The sequence below is a fragment of the Nipponia nippon genome, unplaced genomic scaffold (genome assembly GCF_047370975.1).
Source record: "Nipponia nippon isolate SJK-2023a ecotype South Korea unplaced genomic scaffold, ASM4737097v1 scaffold_4, whole genome shotgun sequence".
NCBI lineage: Eukaryota > Metazoa > Chordata > Aves > Pelecaniformes > Threskiornithidae > Nipponia > Nipponia nippon.
The window spans coordinates 55,569,707-55,583,539 of NW_028262358.1; the positions used below are offsets into that span (position 1 = coordinate 55,569,707).

Here is a 13,833-nt window from a genome sequence, read left to right on the forward strand (position 1 = left end):
TGCCAGTTTAGAGACTCCGCTCTTCTGCGCAGACATCAGAGAGGAAAGAAGTCAATCACAAACCACACCTAGTAATAGACTGTTTAAAGTATACAGATTATTTTGACCGTTCCTGTTTGGAGGCTTGCTGGCTGTCAGTGGTGGCAGGTATTCTCCTTGCCCTTCTCCCTTGGTGGCAGCAGGGTCAGTATTCTGCCAGCATGTAGGTGGGTGCTTCAGAGCCCACAGCTGAGGCATGATGGAGCCAAATTTCCCACAAGGGCAGAGCTTTCCTAGCACTGACAAGTGGCAGTCTTACGTACAAAGTACTGAGGGATGTAAAAGGAATGGAAAAGGGGAGTAGGAAGCGCATGGAGCCTGGGAGCTTTCTGCTCCTGTGGCTGAAGAGAGCAGAGGAGGCTGCATCTCCGAGTCTGTGTTGTCCTCAGAAAGACCCTGGCTTTGGCGGTCAGTCAGGGGCAGGGCTGTGCTGTGCCACGCATAGCCTCAGACAGGTGCTGATCTTTCGGACCTGTCTATGCTTTGGCTGATGTGAGGGTTTTCCTGCTTCAAATGTCTTTTAAAAAAACCCCACCAAATACCGCTTCCCCATTTTCCATGAAGAGTAGCAGGTGGAAACACATGCTTGAGGAAATTTCCTTCTATATTTAATTTTCTGGTTTTACATGTAAAGAAGCTATATGGTGGACAACACAAGCATTTTTTGAGGTTTGATTTACTGGCATCGTTAATGTGCAACATCTGTAGCAGAAATAAAATACGATTCTGATTTTTATGGCACTCAAACTGCATCTACAGTTGAAAATATGCCTAATGGTTAAATATAAGTATTAAGCTGTATTAGCCTACTGTATGACAATGTGATTGTGTTTCTTGCAGCCTGGGTTAGTGGTTGTGTTACTCACGTGGGAACAACAGATGCTTGCTGCTAGGTAGCAAAGTCTCGCCCGCAGAGGAAAGAGCATTTGAAAAGTTCCTCCCCTCTCTGTTGAATCAATACGGCTAAGACATTGAAGCAGAGCTGCTGCCACTTCTGCTTCTCCTACAGAGGAGTTTCAGAAGTGGGAGGTTAAGGGTGCTAATTATCTTGACGGGCAGGGATTTCTGCCTGCCACGTGGGAACAAGCCGGGCTGTCTCTGAAGGGCTGAAAATGGCAAGGGCTTTGACATGGGGTGGGAGGTGGGAAATGGTTTTAAGAACAATTGGACAAGCATTTTCACTCTCAGAAGGGAAGGATAGTTTCAGTCAAAATGAGACTGCCTATAGGTATGTGGCCAGTTTTGACTGGTTACAGAGGCTGAAGAGGAAGAATATGGAAGACACAAGATGAAGGAAGGAAAGCAGTCAGAAATATGTTAAGTTTGGCTGCATGAAAGGTTTTGCTACAGGTGTCTCCAAGTAAACCACTGTACAAATTACAGGAGACCCGCACTAAAATAGCGGGCTTGTCTTCTTCCATCGTAGAAGGTGATGACAACAAAGATAATTATGTGTTTTAAGGAGAAATTGTGACAAAAGGGTTTGATACAGGAAGGTGATGACAACAAAGATAATTATGTGTTTTAAGGAGAAATCCTGACAAAAGGGTTTGATTTGGGAAGGAGATGGATTTGATTTAGATCTCAATCAGTCCTTGGACTCATAGAGCGAAAGGAACCAGAGCAAGTGCACCTTTGCTTTGCAGGGTACAGCTGTACTTTGAATAATTGAAAAGAGCTGCAGTGAGCTGCTCTGACCAGAATTCAGCATCCTTGGCCACCTGTTGTAGATAGTACGCTATTTTTTGACCCACAAGGCATTCAGCGTATGTTGCTGTACATACCACATAAATCTATTAATAAAATAAATAATAAGAAAAAAGAATAGAAAACAAATCAGGCAACAGAGGAATTGGTACAGATTATAATTACCTATGTAATTGGCAGAATTACGAACGGGGAGCATGTTATAGCGGTTATTCTGTTGTACAACTGTTGTCCAGCTTTCTCTTTGGTTACAAGTATGTAGATGGTTTGGTCGGTGTGGCTCTAGCTAGCAGGCCACGAACAGGATCCAGTTATGGTGTGTTTTCCTTCTGGCCTTCAGCCTTTTCCTCAAAGCAGGGTGGAAATAGTGCTTAGGTGGCCCAGGCTGCTGAACCATTGCAGTGATTCCTCTTCTGCACAGCCATCTGATTTGGGCTATATGCGTCTGTGCTGGGTAGAGGGGAGCTGGGCAAAAATACGCCCGTGAGTATGGTATAGCATCTAGGAGTAAAAGCTGCCTTATCAGTAGCACAGATCGAGGGATTATCAGAAAACTGGGGGCTGAGTGATGTTCTGGCACTGCCTGGATTTAGGTCCTGCTTCATTTAACATTACATATTCCTCTTCAGGCTGCAACACTAGAAGTTACTGGAGCTTTGCTAAGTACCTGGTTTTAAGCATTTTTTGGTCAGAGGCTGAGTTTTCCTGATATAAGTCCTCAGCTCTTAAGCCAAAGAGCGTGTTGCCGAAATCCAGAGACGTACAGCGGCTTTGCTTTCTCCTGCAGCCTGTGTTTATGCATTGGAAAGCAAAGTTTCCTTGTGGGTGGAATCCTTTTTTTCTTCTTTTTTTGGTATTGATGTTTAATCAAATTTTCAGTTTCTTGCATGCCTGCCTCTTGGTGAAGGTGTACACATGCAACAACATTGCTCTTTCAAGCATTTTGCTTATCTTTGATGATGTCCATATAGGCACAGTCCTGCCCTGTAAAGGGGTTACTAAGAACTTCTAAAGTATATATGTTTCTTGCAGGGCAGGATAAAAATTGATTCGTGTTTTACAAGGCAGTGTGGCTTTTCCCCATTTTTTTAGCATTACCATGTTAACATTACCATTGACATTACTCATATTAATGTGTGATTTTAACATTGCCACGTTAATGGCTGACTTACTATTTATTATTGTTCAGCCTGTAGTCTGTTTTTAAAGCTAAGTATGTGTCTGTTTTCAAAGGAAAACCTGGGTGGCTAGATGAAAATGTCCCACTAATTTGCATTTAGTTTCTAAAGCTTGGTCATAGAAAAAAATTAGTTTAATCTATATGTGAAGATATTTTTGCTCATTTTGTCCTTTTCTTGACAGTTTTCTCTCATTTCCAATTCGTATAATTACTTTTTTAGCTTCTGAGGTTAGTGTTGTCATCATTTTGTTCCTCTAGAGATCTTTCTTGTGTGATTATGGAGGAGGAGATGGTAGTCAGGATATGCAGCTTCTAACAGACATTCCTTCTGATGGATTTGGCGTGATGAAAGACAAATGGGGAGGACATCAAACCCAGCAAGGCAGGCGGGGTAGTCTGGCAAGACTCTTCTGGTTTTTGGAGAGTTTCAGGAAATAGGATGAAAAAATTGTGCAATACCATTAAAGCAAACCTTGCTCCATAAATCAATCTAAGGAGACTGGCATTTGTGTTTGGGTTTTTTTTTTTTTTTTTCTCCTATAAAGTAAGCTAAAAGTTTTTGCCATAACTGTGGAGAAGCAATAAAAAGCTAGTGAAGGCAAAGGTTATAAACAAATCATTCAGTGCCGACAGAGGGTCCATAGATGCTGACAAGAAACAAATAAAAGTGAATAAGGCCGGTACTCTGCTCTGATAAATTTCATTGATTTTTGCAGCATGTCATTACGGTTGCAGCCTGCCCTGTTATCTTGTAGCTCCAAACCTTTCATTATGGCTTCAGATGATAACAGCTGTTGATACGCTGCAGGAGGTTGCATTGACTACCATGGGGGGTAAAGTACCATTTGCTAAGAAATAATTCAGAAAAACCCCGTGGCTGGGTAGCTTTGATCTGCCTGTGGTGGTGTCCTTGCAGAGGACATTGTATGCCAATACTGCATCGGTTTCCTGGAGGAGTTCATAAAGCCTTTATGAGAGCAGACACGCTCTATAAAGCAGTATAACCAGAAGGGTTCCGCTTGCTGTGTCAGTGTGAGTGCTGCGCTGGGCCTGGACTTTGTCAGACCACTGTGTCAAGGCTGTCCAGTGCCCACCTCTTTCACATAAACATGGGTATCCGAAGCCTTTTGCTGCTGTGACTCTCCTGCTGTCTGTGCCACATTAGGCAGTTTGTGTCTAGCCCAGGTATCTGCTCAAAGGTGTAACAGCAACGTAAACATGTTGGGAGCTGTCAGACTTGCATAAGCATCAAGTCACCAACGTGAGCAAAAATAGAAAGCTAAAAACATGAAAGCAGTCCCCAAATCCTGCATGATTCCCTAACAGTATGAAGTGAGATACAAGGTACCTCCAAATCCCAAGCATTTTAAGCAAATAACTGTCTCCCTTTACTCTAGGTAAGCACAAATCCAGCCATTAGTTTCTAGTTTGTTTCTGATCCGATGCTGGGAGGAGAAGGGGGCCTGAAGCGCAGCCTGAAGGAACTTTTGGCAAAAGAGAGCACAGGCTGTGCGTGCGTGGTATAACCTGATACTGGCATACGCTACAGGAATGCTGGAAATCCGCCAAGGCACCTGCAGGCTGCTTCTTGGCAGGAGCATTAGAAAGTACTTGGTTCCCTCTTTCTTACTAAGAGTCGGTAAAGACTGAGAAGAGTATGTGTGTGTGGAGGAGAACTGGGATGAGAGGACAAAGGGAGCACAAACCAGGTCATGCTTTTAACGCTCTCTATGGTACTGGAAAAAGAAATAACTGTGGACTGTTTGTTATTTTGAAGAAACCCAAGCTCCAGCTATGCTGAGATGAATGAATTTGAAAGGAACTCCTCTTTATTCAATAAATACGCTATATGGAGTTACTTATTGTAAGATTTCCATTCCTCTGCAACCCACCCCTTCATACCAGCTTGGGGTGCTGCAGTGCTCCTGCAGTGCTAAAAATGTTTCCAGAGGATCACAGTTCCACTGGAGCTTTTCTGTTCTTTGCTTTTATGTGCAGATTTGTATTAGCGGGCAGAAAAGGTTATTTATTGCCGTCACTGGAGTAGCCCTGAATCTGTCATCTACTTTTGCCTTTGACGTAGCGTACTGCATGCTGCAGTCCTGTCTGCCTCACCATCCTGTACCTTTTACTCTTCTGCAGCTTCTGAGTATAAATCAAAAGCCAACCGTGAGTTCAGGGAGTCCCAGGGATGCAGTTGCAATGACTTACTGCGCAAATATGTTTCAAGGACAGGCATGGACTGCAAGGCTGCTGTCTACTAGGAAAGAAGGTAGACTACAGGTCAGATGTCCATCACCGAAGAGGTGAGATGGCTCTCTGGGGACCTGCCTGCTTGCCTGCCGACTGCCACTTGTTGCTCTTAAAGACCCTGAGGTTGCCTTAGAATAGGCTTGCTTGCTTTTTGTTGGCAAAAAAACCCTGAGTTTTGGGGGTGATGGGAAGTGCCTTTAACTGGAGATGACCAAAGAGTGTGGATTATTGAGCATTAGGATAGGGGGAGGGGACAGGAAAGCCTACTGGTATCTAAACCTGAATCTTGGTTACGCCTGTGGTTACTCTGCTGACACCATTTCAGTTGGAAAGAAGGATACGGGGACGGAGGCTTGAGTGCTGCAATTCTTAACCTTCCTTATGAGGGCATCTAAAATCCAAAAGTCAAATCAGTGGTTGATCCCTTTGTCTTCACGGGATTTACACAGAGAATAAATCTTGTCCAGCGTATGTGTTCTGTAATACTTCTTTCTTTATGACTCTGGAACAGAGTTTTATCCTAGAAGTTTTCACAGCCTCATTGACGTTTTGCAGGGCTCCCTCCTTGCAGCACCATGGAATGCTGTGTTGCTTTTGGTAGGTTGCCACACCACGTTGTCTAGCCCCAGGCTAGGGGATTTTATTTATTTTTATTTCACATTGTTTCAGCTGTTTTCACTTTTACTTTATTCTTTTCCAGCAGAATTTCTTCATGGATGTGGCAGCACAGTATGTTTCTTGGTTTACGAGTTGTAGTTAGTTAAATAGCCTGGCGGATTTGGTTGCCCTTATCTGAGAAATTTTAATACTGTAGCAGCAACAGAATGAAAGGTGACACTTTGGGAGCTGAGCTCTTATCAAAGTGAGGGAAGAGATGGCAAAGCTGTTCTCCGAGAACACTGCTGATCTGAGCTTTTTCCAGCTGTCTTGTTCCTATTCAGTTAAAGTTGCTGGATGAGACACTAGCACTCTTCTAAGTGCAAAAGGAAACCTTTGCTAGAGTATATAGCAATGTAATTTGAAATGTAACTGTATATGTGGTTAAATTGCATGCGCATATATACATTGAGATCTGTCTTCCACAAACTCTGTATTTTTTTCTTAACTATGATTTTAAAAAAAAATATTTTTTTTTTGCAGTGGTTGCTTTTCTGAGCCTGTGTCGCTTGTATGCTTTCTGCTTTTCATTATATAGGTTTCCTGTTACTAAGACACCATTAAATGACATTCTTCATCTCTTATTTTTACTTTTTTTTTTTCCTGAACAGTTAAATGATCAATTAAACTGTCATTGTGAATGAAATCTGAATACATTTGTGTATCAGTAGCAAGAGAAATGTCGGCTGTCCTGTTTAAGAACTATAACTTAGCATACAGTCTTTTGTTATTTTCTTGGTTCCAATGAACAGATAAGTACTGTTACCCTTCATAATAGAGTGACTGTTCACAGAGCAACTACTGAAGGGTTTACTGTAATAATAAGGTGAAACTGATATGAAGGGATTCATCTTGTACAATAAAACATAGCTCCGTTTACTGATCTAGAAAAGGAGGAAATGTCTGAAGGCCTCCTTCTCATTTCCCTTGTAGGATTACCTTGACTGTATCACTGACCAGACCAAGCTCTCCCTGGGGACAGAAGAGCGATCAGCCCTGTTTGGAAACATACGGGATATCTACCGCTTCAACAGGTAAATTCATATTTAACTAAATGAAAACAGTCAATAGTCTGCGTTAATAGGGAGGGAGCAAACCAAGCGAGTAGTCTTTTATCGCTTTAATACAGCCAAGATATATAAATTGAGAAATGATCTATCTTTGATTCTCAGCAGGGTTGGTTTGATGAGATCAGATTTTTTTAGCTGTTTATTTTATGAATCAAGTGTGGTCTCCATTTACTTTTTTTGGTTTTGTGCTGGGTATTTCCATGAATTTAAGCCTAACCTGCTCTGTGCCCTAACTGAGTGTAGTGTAAGACCACTGTGAATGAAATTCTTGCCTCACTAAAGAGACATTGTTTTATTCCTACTACATTGGGTCCTTTTGTGTACTGATATACATCACCTAGATCTGTTTTTTGTAGTGTTTTATACTACTAGGGACTCCCCGAATTGATTTCTCAAAACTGTGTTCAAGTACCTTTCCATTTATTGAAGGCTTCTGTTCAGTATCTTTACAGCCATCTCCAAAACTCTGCAGATGGGATTCTAACATATATTGGAAGCCTGAAGTAAAATTTCTTGCTTGTATAGCTAGTGCCACATTGTGTGGGACCTGCAGTATCTGCAATTTTAGGAGCATGCTACTGCTACTTTTGTCTGAATCCTCTGTTACTATAAAAATAATTACCTTATTCAGCATTTAAGGAAAACCTGAATATTCAGTTGATGCAAGAAATATATTGGCATAAAGTTCCCATGTCTTTTATATCCCATTACTCCTGTAAAAGCTCTTCTAGCTTTGCTGTAATTTACAAAACATCTCCCAAATTACTGTGCTCTTTGAAGAACAACAGATAATTTAATTGAATCAAAAGAGGATTCTGAAGTGGAGGACTCGTGTCAAAGAGCATCATCATGGGAAGCTACTTTAAAGTGCTTCAGCTGCTGAGATCGCTGTTCAGTATCAAAGAGAAGAGTGGGGACTGATCTAGTCAGAACTTAGACAAAGATGAAACCTAAAATCTTTTCCTGAAACTTAAAACAACTACTGTAGAGTAATGGAAATACACTTAACTAGAAGGCTGCTGTGTACTGCTTCAGCTACAACAACTAACTTGACTGAATGTCTAACACAATGGAAAATACATAGCAGTAGCCTGATCATGCGTTTTAGAGCCACGAGACAATGATCGCAAGCTTACAGCTTCCCAGCGGTCACAGGATGGAGAAAAACAGTGCTGGCCGTTATAGTTTCTTATCTTTCAAAAGCTAGAGAAATAGCAGACGTGGTAGCTAGGACACATTTGTACCAGCATCATTGCAAATATTACCTAAGAAAAATACCTTCAAGTATGATCAGCCATCATACAGAGTAATTGAGTTGCAAAAAAAGATTTGCAGAGGTTAAAAAAAAAAAAAAAAAAAAAAAGGAAAAAAGAAAAGGAAAAAAGCAACTTTGGGCAATTTTAGAAATAGATATGTTACAACAGTTAAAACTCACTGGAAAGTTGTCCAAAGCCTCTAGTAAATTACTAATGTATTTCAGGCCTTCTAATTTAAAATTCTACATGGAAATTGTGAGCTTTTAAGACTGAACACTCATTGTAGATCCCAATATAGCTTCAAGGATTAAGTTCCCTCCTCTGTGAAACTTGGCATGTAGCTTCTGGGTCCTAAACATACTCTAGAGCATTTTTATTTATTTTTACCTTTGAAAAAGGTCCATTTGGCAGTTCTGTGTTAGTAGTTTCAGATGCTTTTTGTGAGCATGATTTCGTAGCTTCAGAATGACCTTGTTTTTTTCAACTTTGAATTTGACCATTAATCAATGATCAAAGGTTTTAGTCTTGGGGTTTTTTTGACTTTGTATAGATCTGAGAAATTTCATTTCAGTAAATGGGAATTTCTCTCAGCTAAACTACTTATGGTTTTTAGATGTTGTGTTGAATGGCAGAAATGATGGTGAGGATTTTAACTGCTAGTCCTGTGACTATGATCCCTTTTTGGAAAGCTATTTGTTAAAGCAGAATCACTGACTATATACTGGTCCACTGGTCCTGCTCCATCTCTTGGGAAGAGCTCCCCCACTATTAATTTATTTATTCGGAAGGGAGAAGTGTTCTCCGAGTCAGCATTTGCTGCCTTTCTTCCTTGGCCTCTCCTATTGAGAGTCTTTCCAGTGTCATTTTAGGATAAATTCTTCACCCGATACCATGACTCGATTGTGAAACGGGAACTCTGCAGAGAAATGTGCTCAAGTTGAGGAATTCTACCAACAGTCAGATGATCTTAGGAGAGGCCAAGCTGAAACCTCTGCTGCTGACACAGATCATCTGGCATGGTCCTTGTCCATCAGTGACTACTGAAGTACACCGATACAGTGCAGAGCAATTTTCTGTAACTGCCGTATTCAGCAGTTCCTGTGCTCTGAGCTTCACAGTGGTAAGGGCTTGCGTGTTGTCAGGGGGAGCTTCATAAAACCTCCAAGAGCTCACCTTTAATGGAAAAGGTTTTTTTTCTGTGTGCAAAGAAATTAATTTTGGCCAGAGGATTTTTGTGACAGTAAAGTTATATCAAGGCTAAATTTCTCTTGATTGGTTTTGGGATTTTGTTGTTTGGTGGTGGTTTGTTTTTTGTTTGGTTGGGTTTTTTTTTTTGTTTTTTTTTTTACTGAAAGTCTGAACTTTTCAAATTCATTTTCCAGATTTTCGTATGGTGAAAATACTCAGCCATGAAGACCAGACTGTGCCTGCTAGGTCCAATTTCGCTTTGAATGTTATGCTCTGTCAGGCATTGAGAGAATGAAGTTTTTTGGAGATGCTGTTACTTTAGCATTTATGGCTAGACTGCACAGTATTGGTCATCAACTGTTTTTTTCATCATGGGTTCAGGACAGACCATGCTGTTTCCTTCCTGCCTCTTTCCATTCCTTCCATTCCACCAAAATTGCCTGTCTGTTGTCCCTGTCATTACCATCTCTCGCTCGCTCCAATTCAGATCAAAAGGGAGGAGAAGAATTCTTGCGTCTTGTTTTAAAATAGTATGGTGATGATATAAAATGAATAAAATAACCGCCTCGTCTGAATAGTGTGTGCAAATATGGTGATAATTTGCAGACCTATAAATGTATTTATCTCATTCTTCTTGACCTCCTGTAGTCAACAGCTTGACAGTAACCTGTACTTTGCCATATTGAAAGTCTTTACTCACAGGGGGAAGATAAGTATTTTGTCTTGAAAATAATCTGTACTCCAAAAAATCAAAGCATCCTAAAAGACATTGTAATGAGACTTCTATTCATTTGACTTGATAACAAATGTATTGCATGGAAAATAGTCTGTCTCTTTATGCTGACCTCTCTCTCATCCCAAAGGAGTTAGCATTAGCTATTGATGATGATCGTACAGATTCAAACTTCTCCAGCCCATAATAACCCAAGCTAGGTAACTCAGTATGTGGTCTTAAATGGCACTGGCACTTGTGGCATGCTTCAGTCTGAGTCTTGTTAGCGATTCAGCTGCAAAAGCATCAAGTTCCTCTAACGCTCCTTTCCTGCCTGGGCGGTTGGCACAAGCGAGTCGCAGAGGCCAAGAGCTGTGGTACCGTCTGTGAACAGTGTAAAACCTCTGGATATTCAGGTGGAGGGAACTAATGCTTTCCTCTGTTGTTTCTTCTGCCTCCTGTCAGGTAGCGTATATGTATGTATGTGTAAATGTAGCATATAATAATAGCGCTGCTCTTTCACATGTCGACTTGGTATTATAGGGATTTATTGAAGTTTTTCAGGATTCCTGGGCATGATGGATTTGTTAGTTTTACAGTGGCAGGCTGCTCTTGCCAATCCCATTCTTACCAGCCAGATGAGACAGAGTGCAGTATAGGTAACGAAATCTTTCAAAGCACAACCCTTACATTATGGGCTTGTGCTGAAGACACAAGCCGCTAGCATTTTTACAGCATAAACTTGGACTCATTGCATGAATACATAAAATCTCTAAGTGCAGCATTACTGTATCCTGTAGGAGAATAATATGGTATTGAAGGAGACCGTAGGAATAAAATGGCAATCAAGGTGCTATGTACTCTAAGCCATCAGGAGAACATCTGTCTGCCGGACAGCAGGAATCCTCTGAGCCTGTTCAGTTTGATGTTATTTCCAAAACTCGTGTGTGGAACACAGTCAGTCATTGTAATTAATGATTATGGTCAATAATGTGACAGCTTGCTTCTTTTGCTGTTGTAAAGGAGCTTCACAAATGTGGGGTATCAAGCAAGGGTCATGTTTTTATTCCCATTTTGATGAAGCGAGGAATTGAGGCGTGGAGGTTAAATCATTGCTGTACAGAGTGGCTTAGTGACCACTGAACCTAAGGTCTTGTTTGTCTTTGTTCCTTGTGACTGATTGCTGATTTCTCCCCTTCCTTCCTCCAGTAATTAGAGAAGCAAAGAACAAGTCAGGAAACTTTTTTCTGGTTTACTCCTTTTCTTAGTTACACTGGGAAATTGTGTCTGCTTAGAGGGGAAAAGGGTAGTTCCCTAGGTACAGGCTTAGCAACTCTTATGCAAAACTCGTTCAGGGAACCAGCTGTGAACTGGGAGAAAAGCAGCCCTGAATGGAAAATCATCTGATGAGAAGGAGGAGGGAAAAAAAAAAGAAAGTTCTATCAGGGAACAATTTGGCAGAAAACTTTTGGTTTCTTTTCTCTTTTTTCTGAGTACGTCTCTCAGTGAGACTAAAGACTATTTGGATCAAGCAGACACCTTTGAGGTTTTCTTCTTCTGCTTGAACTCTTTCTTTCACTGAATTGGCTTTCGAGAACTGAGTTTCGTAGAACAGTGAACATGCTCCCTTATTGCTTTGCTCCTGTTATAATGAATTCATTTCCTGCTTGGCATGTCAAAAATATAAAATCCTCTCAGTAAGGTTTTATTTTTATGCATGTAGAATTTATATGTTCCCTCCCAGAAAACTTTTTCCAGGTTAATCATTTTTCTTCAGTGAAGAGACCCACTAAAGCTAGACAAATTTTCCTGAGTGAGCTTATTACCATTCTTCTTGTATGTGTAATACATCCCTGGTTCTCATCTGTGTTTTTCAGACCAGCTCCTCATCTCCCTCAGTCAAGTAGAGCTCCTAGAACATATAAAGTCTTTATAGGACAGGGCATGTGCTTCAGTATCTCTTAAATTTTGTTAGTTTTAAATTGTGTTTGTTGTTACACGAGCTACACAACTGTCTGACTACACTACGAGTACCGCAGAAGAGCTGTCAGTCTGAAGGAAGGGGCTCAGCTTTGCTTAGGAGATCAGCAATCTGTGGTCATTTTCATGACTTGAATTTTTAAGTATGTGGGAATACAACTTCCTTGGAGTGCTCCTCTGCCTCCAAACAAAAAAACCCAGCGGCTATACATCTGGGGGAAGAGGGGCATCAAAGGGGTTCTCGTTCCCTTTTTAGGACTCCCTGCATTGTAAGTGATTTGGGCATCACTGCCATGAATGATGAAGCGCTGTCTGGCTCCGAATATACAGGTGTGCCTGTTCCAAGATGTGCCGTAATTGTCTTTCCTTTTCCTGTTCTTTGTTTTAGTGAACTTCTACAAGATTTGGAAAACTGTGAAAATGATCCTGTGGCGATAGCAGACTGTTTTGTTTCCAAGGTAAGTGGCTACTGCAGGAGTCTGCAGCGCAACACCAGCTGCAGAGTGATATGGGGGAATAAGATTAATTTATTAGCTTTTGAGAACCTGATTCGGACAGCTTGTGTGACTTCAACCAAGTAAAGTTAGCAAATCTAGGGAAAGGGAAGGAATTTCTCTTACTAGGTGATAGGTATATGCCTCTAATTTGCATTTTAAAAAGATCAAGAAAAAGGTGTTATATTCTTCAATAAGTATATCTGAATTGGTGGAGCTGTTGACCTAGAGTTCATTTTTAGATCTTTTTTTTTTTGTGGAGTATTACAGGGATTCTTTTTTTTTTCCTCCTTTTTTAATATAAGTGATCAAGTGGTACTCCAGTTATGCCTTGTCAGCTTAAAAACAGCTAGAGAATACAACTTGGCTGCATTTTTAGAAAAGGCAATCACCTTAACATGCTTGTGACCATATTGTTTTCTGAGGTGCATTTTTTCCTGAATCCAGCAGCTGTACCATTTCTTTTTAAAGGGCAGTGGCCCAAAGTCTGGCCTAAAGATTCAAATCTTGTTCTCTCTGAAATACTTTGAATTTTCTGAATATTGATCTGACATCTTTACTCTGCTGAGCAATTCTGAAGCCAAAAAATATGGAGAAGTTGTTAGGTACAGGAGAAATACAGGGAACCAAAGTAGGTGTCCTTCATTGTAGGAGACCCGGAGAGCCAGTCAGGGAGAAGGGGAATGGCTATAATGGGTAGGACAACAAGAGATTAAGTAATTTGGGCTACAGATGACTCCAGTTCACTGCAGACTTCAATAGAGAACCTACATATGCCTTGAATCTGTAGAGCCCAAATGTGTTAAGTAATAATGCCATCTCCATGATATTTCTGGGGGAAGAGGAATGGAAGACGGGCATGTAGCTGGTTAAATTTGGATAATCTCTCTATAGCTGTGTTTGCCTGTGTCCATTAAAAAACAAAAAATAAACAAAAAAACCCCAAACCGACAAAACTGTCATGTTTTAGGTTTTGTCGTGAACTCAGTATTGCCAGCAAAAAGCATTCAATATAATAGGTCTAACACAAGGATTTAGAATTAACTGGACCACTCTATTTTTTGGCACTGTTGTGATACAAGGGATTTTATTGGAAAGGGGAGTGATGATACCAGCTTAGTGCTGCCATTTCACTGGATCACTTGCTTGAGTTTGAGAAAGCTGTTACTGATTTAGCAATTGATCTTTTGTAAGCACTGAGAGATCTTAGTGTTGGCACTGCTACTACAAAAGTAGGATGTATTTTTGCCCCGTTGCAGTGGGGTTTATGGCATGTTGTTATTGCTCCAAGTAGCCT

General features: G+C 40.8%; 1 protein-coding gene across 8 annotated transcripts in view; it reads left to right on the forward strand.

The window, feature by feature from the left end:
- PLEKHG1 (pleckstrin homology and RhoGEF domain containing G1) overlaps positions 1–13,833 on the forward strand; it is a 140,437-nt gene that overhangs the window by 101,206 nt on the left and 25,398 nt on the right. For all 8 annotated transcript variants that reach the window (XM_087776768.1, XM_087776766.1, XM_087776770.1 and 5 more), the window contains 2 exons: positions 6,770–6,870; positions 12,431–12,500. In XM_087776768.1, the coding sequence (XP_087632894.1) occupies positions 6,770–6,870; positions 12,431–12,500 (171 nt within the window). The remainder of the gene's footprint in view (positions 1–6,769; positions 6,871–12,430; positions 12,501–13,833) is intronic.